The sequence below is a fragment of the Oncorhynchus nerka genome, linkage group LG22 (assembly GCF_034236695.1).
Source record: "Oncorhynchus nerka isolate Pitt River linkage group LG22, Oner_Uvic_2.0, whole genome shotgun sequence".
In the NCBI taxonomy this organism is placed as follows: domain Eukaryota; kingdom Metazoa; phylum Chordata; class Actinopteri; order Salmoniformes; family Salmonidae; genus Oncorhynchus; species Oncorhynchus nerka.
In genome coordinates, this window is record NC_088417.1 from 82,859,553 (window position 1) to 82,869,213 (window position 9,661).

At 41.7% G+C, this 9,661-nt stretch overlaps 1 protein-coding gene across 2 annotated transcripts; it reads right to left on the reverse strand.

Moving 5' to 3' along the window:
* Nucleotides 1-1,475: 1,475 nt before the first annotated feature.
* On the reverse strand, nt 1,476-4,082 carry LOC115105858 (bone morphogenetic protein 10-like). 2 transcript variants are annotated; one of them, XM_029628302.2, is made up of 2 exons: nt 3,724-4,082; nt 1,476-2,977 (listed from the first exon to the last, which is right to left on the reverse strand). In XM_029628302.2, the coding sequence occupies exons 1-2, from the start codon at nt 3,914-3,916 to the stop codon at nt 1,914-1,916; spliced, it is 1,257 nt and encodes a 418-aa protein (XP_029484162.1). In that variant the 5' UTR covers nt 3,917-4,082; the 3' UTR covers nt 1,476-1,913. The 2 variants fall into 2 exon arrangements, with proteins under 2 accessions (XP_029484162.1, XP_029484161.1); XM_029628301.2 differs by having other exon boundaries at nt 3,559-4,082.
* Nucleotides 4,083-9,661: the final 5,579 nt, after the last annotated feature.

Genomic DNA, 9,661 nt, shown 5'->3' on the forward strand with positions numbered 1-9,661 from the left:
GAAGCACACAGGGTTGTCTGATTACAAAGAAATAGTAACTGTAATCAGTTACGTTACCAGCAAACATATTGTAATCTGATTACAGATACTTTTGAAAAACTAGATCACTTCTTGGATTACTTTTAAATCCAGAAAGGGTGTTTGCGGATTTATTTATTTTTTTACTATACGGTATGCCGTCATTGTAAATAAGAATTTGTTCTTAACTGACGTGCCTAGTTAAATAAAAAAAGACACCTTTCTGTTTTCTCAATGACATTCAATTCAGAATTGGAAAAAGATACAGGTTTAAGTTTGTTCCACCTGAGCGAGTCTGACCCCAAGTCAGAGACCTCTGATGACACACCAAATGTGTTTGATGGATAATTTTTGTCTTCTTCTAATGCCACTTAAGGGGAAAATAATAAAAAAGTAATCAGATTACGTTACTGAGTTTGGGTCATCTAGACGTTACATTACTGACTGCAATTTTGGACAGGTTGATAGTAACTTTAACGTATTCAATTTAGAAAGAAACCTACCCAACCCTGAAAGCACTCACATTTGTAATGAACTTCAAACACAATTTATTCTGCTCTGCTTTAGAATACGCCTCTTTGTCTTAGCATGTAGGATATATACGAGTTATCTGTTATAGTTTATCTTTCATTAATAATATACACTGAGTGTACAAAACATTATGAACACCTGCTCTTTCCATGACATAGACTGACCAGCTGAATCCAGGTGAAAGCTATGATCCCTTATTGATGACACTTATTAAATCCACTTCAATCAGTGTAGATGAAGGGGAGGACACAGGTTAAAGAAGCATTTTTAAGCCTTGAGACAATTGAGACGAGGCTGAATGGGCAAGACAAAAGATTGAAGTGTCTTAGAACAGGGTGTGGTAGTAGATGCCAGGCGCATCGGTTTGTGTGAACATCTGCAACGCCGCTGGGTTTTTCACATTCAACAGTTTCCAGTGTGTATCAAGAATGGTCCACCACCCAACGGACATCCAGCCAATTCGACACAACTGTGGGAAGCATTGGAGTCAACATGGGCGAGCATCCCTGTGGAACGCTTTCGACCCCTTGTAAAGTCCATGCCCTGGCGAATTGAAGCTGGATGGGTAACATTTTGTGTGTGTACTGACCTGGTAAGCGCCAAACTGGGGGCGGCAAGGTAGCCTAGTGGTTAGAGTGTTGGACTAGTAACTGAAAGGTTGCAAGTTCAAATCCCTGAGCTGACAAGGTACAAATCTGTCGTTCTGCCCCTGAACAGGCAGTTAACCCACTGTTCCTAGGCTGTCATTGAAAATAAGAATTTGTTCTTAACTGACTTGCCTGGTAAAAAAATAATAAAAAATAAATACTCTACCAACAAAGCCATACAGGACCAACCATTTAAACCAACAACGTTTTGTGCATATCTGACGGTACATACCAATATCGCCAAAATGAAAGTCAAATGTATGATCACAAACTACAAAGTGATATTCACATTTCACTTTTTATTTTAAAAAAAAAAATTAGATTGCTGGCATTGTAAAATAGCATTTATATAATCTCAATATAATAAGAAATGTACTTTTACAAATGGCAAATGTACATAATTGAATGCACATACAGGCAGGACCCTCTTGCTCTGTCATCTTCCTATTTACGCCTCCACTGTTTATCTTTGTCATACAATGTAGTTGATGCTGCAAAATATAGATATAGAAATTATTCATGCCCTTAATATGGTTTACACTATATGTCTGCTAATAGCTCACAAAGCAAGTATCCTTAATGTTTGCAGAAATGTATTATTTTCAAATAGGCACTTTTGATCTGATTTTCTTCTTGATAGTGAAATTGATGACCACTCAGTCTACGTTAATCCACAGTCTCTATACCTCTCTCCTGAACCTACAGTCAGTTCTATGACTATCTACAGCCGCATTCTGACACCACCATGCCCTCGTACTTGTGCATGTAGGTGACCACTCCTCCATCCTCGACATAAAGGAGTGAGATGGGCTCTAGCTTGGTGGGAACACAGCAGGCTGGTGACGCCTTCTGTGGAATCTTACTGCTCAGCCGACTCTGGACAATGGCGTGCTTGGTAGGCGAGACCTCAGAGGTCATAGGGTAGCTGCATACACCATTGCACTCATAAGCTTCATAGCCCAGGGGCTGTATGACCCAAGTATCCCAGCCAATGTCCTTAAACTCCACATAGAGAGGGGTCTTCTTACAGGGGTCACCCTTGGTGTTGCGGCGGATTCGGGGAGGCGTGTCATAAATGAGGTTGGAGTGCAGTTGCATGAGAGTCTCCTCGTCCAGCTCCTCTCCATCAGTGTTTCTAGCTTCGCTCCCAGCCTGGTCCCCCCAATTCACCTGTGGACTCGACTCCAGGTCAGCCGGCAGGTCATTCTCATGTTCTGTAAACTGGTTGAGCTCCCGCTTGTCCTCCTCACGATGGTCTCTGTTCTGATCATCTGAGAACACAACCACCACTGGCATGTGTTTACCATCTGAGCCCATGTCAACATCCACATCGACCAACTCTTTCCTTCCATCCTCTTCTCTGACCTGGGGGGTCTTCCCACCATCAGAACCCAGACTTGCAATGTGGACCTCCAGTCGGTGGGCGGAGCTCTCTGCCTTACACCAAAGGTTGACCTGATGGGTCAGGTCAAAGGTAATCCAGGCATCGTCTTTACCATAGACTTGCCGGGTTGCCAGCACCTCCATTTCCTCCATTTTGTCTGTCTCCTGCTCATTCCTTCTTTCGTCCCTCCCCTCTTTTTTCCTCCAGTGCCCCCCCTCGTGGATCTTGTAGATGGTCACCTTGCGATCAAGGCCGGCGTAGCATCTGCGATCCCTCTGGACCAGGGTGTAGAGGCGGAGCTCGGCGGTGAGGATGTGCTCGTGGTGGGGGATGGAGATGTTGAATAGCAGGGGGTGTGTCCTCACGCCCCTGACCGTCACACTGTAGAAGGAGGAATCTGGAATTAAAATATCAATGAAGGTCTGAATTGGGTTTAGACTCAAATTGGATTTAATCAATTTTATATTAAATAATGCATCAATAATAAGGCTTTTAATTTAGCTATTTTTTTATATGGTTAGAATAAATTGCGATCATATCATGTAATTTGACTTCAAGAAGAGGAAATAAGTAACTGTTAATCCAATTACAATTTAATAAAAGTTTCTTTAAGGGTAAATATCATATTTCATTCTTGTCTAAATTTAAGGCGAACTCCATAACACTTTGAATCATTTAAAGTTAATCTCAGTTATCCAAACAGAGAGTGATTTACAGTTAGTCAAATCTTAACTTCTCTAAAAGAACAGCTGAGTATCAGTGTACATTTTTAATATACTTTTTAAGTTGTATTCGTCAATAGATTGTATAAGTGAGTGCTATTGTATAGAGTGCTATTGTTCTCAAGTTAATTTGAGTTGCTTTATAATGTTAGCTAAATAAACAATATATATATCCAAAGATACATTTTTTCAAAATGATGAATAGTTAAACATTTAAAAAACAATGTCTTCAGACAAATATAAGTACATGTTGTACCTTCATTCTTGAAACTACGCACTATGTTGGCAGAGGGCATGGCCGTGCGATCGTTGGCAAAGCGGTTGTACAGTTCCAGCATGTATTCTGGTGGCTCTTTACGGGCCTCACGGGGCCTTGGCCGGAGGCCCAGCTCTGTGAGGTTCAATGTGGACAGAAACTGACCCTGAAAGTCCTGCATGTCCAGGTCTTCATTCTGCTCCAACATGGAGGTATCCACCAGACCTCTAGCCCCAGGGCCCCTTCGAAACTCCTCAGGTGACATGATGGGACTGCCCTGGCTCGAACCAGGCAGCAGCAGAGGCAGGAGGCTCAGAGAGTAGATGTAGCCCAGTATGGAGAACACTGGAGTAACCATGACTGCCTGAGTCAAAGGCGAGTTCAGGTCCAAAGGATGAGTATCAAGTATGGAAATAGAATAGGATCCTCAGCAGAGGATACCTGCGGAACAGTTCTACCTTATCCAACGGCAGTTTGTCTCGGGGCTGACAGGGTGGTGTGGGGGTCGAGGGAAAACAGCTTTGTCCTTGTTGATCTTGTGATTGGGTGCAGAGGGCAGGGCGGGATGTGTTATCCACTTCACTGTGCTGACATGTTGGAGATGTCACTTGGGCTCTGCCTCTCTCTGGGCCAGCCAGCCTGCTGACGACCACTAACTCCAACTCCACTCATCTTCTATCTACCGCACCCTGCCTCTCTCTGGGCCAGCCAGCCTGCTGACGACCACTAACTCCAACTCCACTCATCTTCTATCTACCGCACACTGCCTCTCTCTGGGCCAGCCAGCCTGCTGACGACCACTAACTCCAACTCCACTCATCTTCTATCTACCGCACACTGCCTCTCTCTGGGCCAGCCAGCCTGCTGACGACCACTAACTCCAACTCCACTCATCTTCTATCTACCGCACCCTGCCTCTCTCTGGGCCAGCCAGCCTGCTGACGACCACTAACTCCAACTCCACTCATCTTCTATCTACCGCACACTGCCTCTCTCTGGGCCAGCCAGCCTGCTGACGACCACTAACTCCAACTCCACTCATCTTCTATCTACCGCACCCTGCCTCTCTCTGGGCCAGCCAGCCTGCTGACGACCACTAACTCCAACTCCACTCATCTTCTATCTACTCATTTGCGTGTGTGCTTTCTCTGGTTGTTCATGGATCATTGCTGATGGGAGACTTGTACACACAACTTTCAGCTTAAATTCTCTTTAACCTACAATGTGATATCTGTTTCTTTAGGATAAACGTTGTATTTATTTATGACACCTGAGTGAGGGCACTGGATATCAGCATTAATGCATTTTCTTGGAAAGAGTAACCTCTGGGATAACCTCTCAATCTCATTGGGTGATGCAGGCTGAAAAGTGAATCAGAAAGGATCATAACTCGTAACACTCATTGACAATCTAATGCAGTGCTGCAGGTGTCCCACAAGAGGTCAGAGTATATCCAGAGACCATAGATCCATGACAGTGCTCTCCTTTCTTCAGGTTACTGTACAGTACTGTACAGAGTCTACCAAACATTTATGCTCTTTCAATAACAGACTGACCAGGTAAATCCAGGTGAAAGCTATGATCCCTTATTGATGTCACTTGTTAAATCCACTTCAATCAGTGTAGATGAACGGGAGGAGACAAGTTAATGTTTTTAAGCCTTGAGACAATTGAGACATGGTTTGTGTATGTTTGCCATTTAGAGGGTGAATGGGCAAGACAACATATTTAAGTGCCTTTGATATGCTAGTAGGTGCCAGGGGCACCGGTTTGAATGGTCCACCATCGAAAGGACATCCAGCCATCTTGACACAACTATGGGAAGCATTGGAGTCAACATTGGCTAGCATCCCTGTGGAATGCTTTTGACACCTTGCAGAGTTCATGCCCCGACAAATTCTGCTTATCAGTATTTGTCATATTCAACAATAAACATTAGTGTGTCAATACACTTCTTGATTAGATGTGTCATGACATTTCTTGATTAGATAAAAAATGAATTAATTTAATAAGCACCATCTAAAATCTGCAAGAGCAATTACAAAACTTCAACTTCATCTTGATAAACTGATATTATCTATTGATTGACATCTCGTAGCTGATTTTAATGAAGCCCTCTGTGGTGTAGCCTACCTGCTGTGCTACATAACGACAACCTCTGGGGCAGTGGCATTTCATTGGGCAGACACCTTCATAGTGTTCAGTGCAGTCCCTCCGTACTTACAGTACCAGTCAAAAGTTTGGACACACCTACTCATTCCAGGGTTTTTCTTTATTTTTACTATTTTTTTTTTTAGAATAATAGTGAAGACATCAAAACTATGAAATAACACATATGAATCATGTAGTAACCAAAAAAGTGTTAAACAAATAAAAATATATTTTATATTAAGATTCTTCAAAGTAGCCACCCTTTGCTTTGATGACAGCTTTGCACACTCTTGGCATTTTCTCAACCAGCTTCACGAGGTAGTCACCTGGAATTTCAATTAACAGGTGTGCCTTGTTATAAGTTAATTTGCATAATTTATTTTCTTCTTAATGCATTTGAGCCAATCAGTTGTGACAAGGTAGGGATGTTATACAGAAGATTGCCCTATTTGGTAAAGTCCATATTATGGCAAGAACAGTTAAAATAAGCAAAGAGAAATGACAGTCCATCATTACTTTAAGACATGAAGGTCAGTCAACCATCAAGCGCTATGATGAAACTGGCTCTCATGAGGACCGCCACAGGAAAGGAAGACCCAGAGTTACCTCAGCTGCAGAGGGTTCATTAGTGCAGAAGTTCATTAGTGTTAATTGCACCTCAGATTGCAGCCCAAATTAATGCTTCACAGAGTTCAAGTAACATCTCACCATCAACTGTTCAGAGGAGACTGCATGAATCAGGCCTTCATGGTTGAATTGCTGCAAAGAAACCACTACTAAAGGACACCAATAAGAAGAGGAGACTTGCTTGGGACGAGAAACACAAGCAATGGACATTAGACCGGTGGAAATCTGTCCTTTGGTCTGTTGAGTCAAAATGTGAACCTTTTGGTTCCAACCGCTGTGTCTTTGTGATGCAGAGTAGGTAAACGGATGATATCCACATCTGTGGTTCCCACCGTGAAGCATGGAGGAGGAGGTGTGATGGTGTGGGGGTGCTTTGCTGGTGACACTGTCAGTGATTTATTTAGAATTCAAGGCACACTTAACCAGCATGGCTCCCACAGCATTCTGCAGCGATACACCAGCCCATCTGGTTTGCGCTTAGTAGGACTATCATTTGTTTTTCAACAGGACAATGACCCAAAACACACCTCCAGGCTGTGTAAGGACTATTTTACCAAGGAGAGTGATGAAGTGCTGCATCAGATGACCTGGCCTTCACAGTCACCCGACCTTAACCCAATTGGTTACTTGGTTACTACATGATTCCATATGTGTTATTTCATAGTTTTGATGTCTTCACTATAATTCTACAATATTGAAAATTGTAAAAATAAAGAAAAACCCTTGAATGAGTAGTTGTGTCCAAACTTTAGACTGGAACTGTATATCAATGCAACATGCAGAAATGTCCATGCAGGAACATATGGACCAGGTCATGAGGTAATGCTGTACACTCTTAGCGTTAATGGTATTGTACACTCTTAATAGTTAGGGCTCTCTCCCTAAATGGTCTTCAAAAAGGTTCTGTATAGGACTGTAATGGCCATTATTTTAGCAGTGTACTATACAGGATGATGAGATGAGAGTTAATGGGTGTAACTTGATATCAAGAAACGCCTATATCAGAAAACACCCTTAATTGCTGTCTGCAATTATACCCTTCTACTTGGAAGTGCTCAGAAATACGTAAAGTATGTTTGTATGGCTCTGAGGTCAGGCTGAGCATTGATACGGAGGAATGCTTTCACAGTACTGTTAAGCCTCGCAATACTGACTGGCATGGTGGTTACGCTTTAGCAAAGGTTAGCAGTTATCTCCAACACTGAACAATTTTTCAATCAGTTTGTCTCCTCTGAGGTTCGGAAAAATGTCATGACAACACGATGCGACAGAAATAGTTCATGATAAGCAAGTTGTCATCTATCTAACGAAACGGGACAATAATACAAGTGGCTGTACAAGTGCCTAAATAACAGGGGACAGTAATCAACAGTTTGATTTGATTTGTGCAATCTTGGGCTATTGTTATTGTCTGAGTGGCCTCCCGATGGGTGGTTCAACTGTGTCACCAAGACTGTAGTGATGTCATCAGGTGTGTTTGTCACATCTGAACTGTATGATGAATTCACTACAACTGCTATCATTACATTCTTTGTTGTGTTTCAAACATTTTGTATGATCTTTTATTTACTTTATTGTCTATAAACATTGACAGACTTTGAGTGCAAAGTTTTTAAGGATAAAAAAACGTCATCTACAGTATACATCATTGCACTCCGACGTATTCTCATTTTAATGAGTCTGAGCTGTCAGGCAGTTAGAAAACGGATCAAAGTCTGATTGTACTCTTCTCTTTTTTCTATTACACTGATTATACCCAAGGATTTCTGCAACAAGTAGATTAATGAATATGTCTGTCATGAACCTATTTACAGGTATGTCATCAAATGACATGCGAGTGAAACATGTATTAATCTAATTTTATATGAGAAGTGTGTTTTGAGGGGACAATTCTGCTTTTCCAATTATTTTGCAGTCTATACTGCGTATTGTCTCTGCATGGTAAGTCAGGACAGCCTCAGGGTCATAGGTCGTTCCCTGTAGATGTAGCCCTTTGCAGATGTTGAAATCTATTGACAGGCGCAAGTTTCAATAGAGGGTCTTGATTCTCAAGACCACTGAGCTGAATAACTTTGTTACAGCAGAACGTCACCTATTTCAATACGTTTTGCAGTTGAACCAGAGACCTCAGATGTCCGGGCTTCTCCGAATAAAATAAAAAGCGGGTCAAAAAACAAGTTATTTGGTGAAGTTACATGACATGCAACTCTCTTTTCTATGTGCACAGACACAGGGATGCTGGCCCATGTTGACTCGATGATTCTCACGGTTGTGTCAAGTTGGCTGGATGTCCTTTGGGTGGTGGACCATTCTTGAGACACATAGGAAACCTTTGAGCGTGAAAAACCCAGCAGTATTGCAGTTCTTGACACAAACCGGTGCGCCTGGCACCTACTACCATACCCCGTTCAAAGGCACTTACACCCTCTGAATGGTACACATACACATTCCATGTCTCAAGGCGCTTAAAAATCTTTATTTTTAACCCGTCTCCTCCCCTTAATCTACCCGGATTGAAGTGGATTTAACAAGTGACATCAATAAGGGATCATAGCTTTCACCTGGATTCACCTGGTCAGTCTATGTCATGGAAAGAGCAGATGTTCCTAATGTTTTGTATTCTTAGTGTATGAACATTTCTCATTGAATGACAGATTGCATACTTTAGTTTAAACACTGTGCTATAGTGGTAGTAGATTGGTAGAATCATTTATAATATAGCATCCCCCATAAATAAGCACTGTAGTCATTCTAAGTGATATAAACCAATCCAACATGTTTTCCATGGTTCTTCCATAATGCATGTGTTAAGGATTGAACCATCTTCACACTCTCAGATGTAAAGGATTCTGTTTGTAGATGAAAGCCTCATTATTTTTTTATGAGCACACATTGTGACATAACAATAATATACTATTAATAGTAGTTGTGTAAGTCCTGTTTTGATTCCTTTGATCCAATGCTGTTAATGGCTGCTTGAAGTGTTGCTATAGGTAATGACAAAAGTGTCGTTTCATCATTATGTAAGTGATTCATTTTCATAGTGGCTGGCTATTTTCCATTAGAGTACTATCTTTGGCAGGATTGCAGAGCGTCCATTATCTAAAGTCACTTTGCTCTCTGCCTCTGTTTCTGTTATCCAATGCTGAATGCATATCCAAGGTGGTATGGTGGAAGTTCAGTTGTATGTATTGTGTTTAAAACCCTTTCAGAAACACATGGTCAACAAAAGTACATTTCAGTGAAATCATACATTTTGCTTTGTAACAAAACTAATGAATTTTATGACCATAATCTCTAAGGTCAAGAAATATGCTCTCCTTCT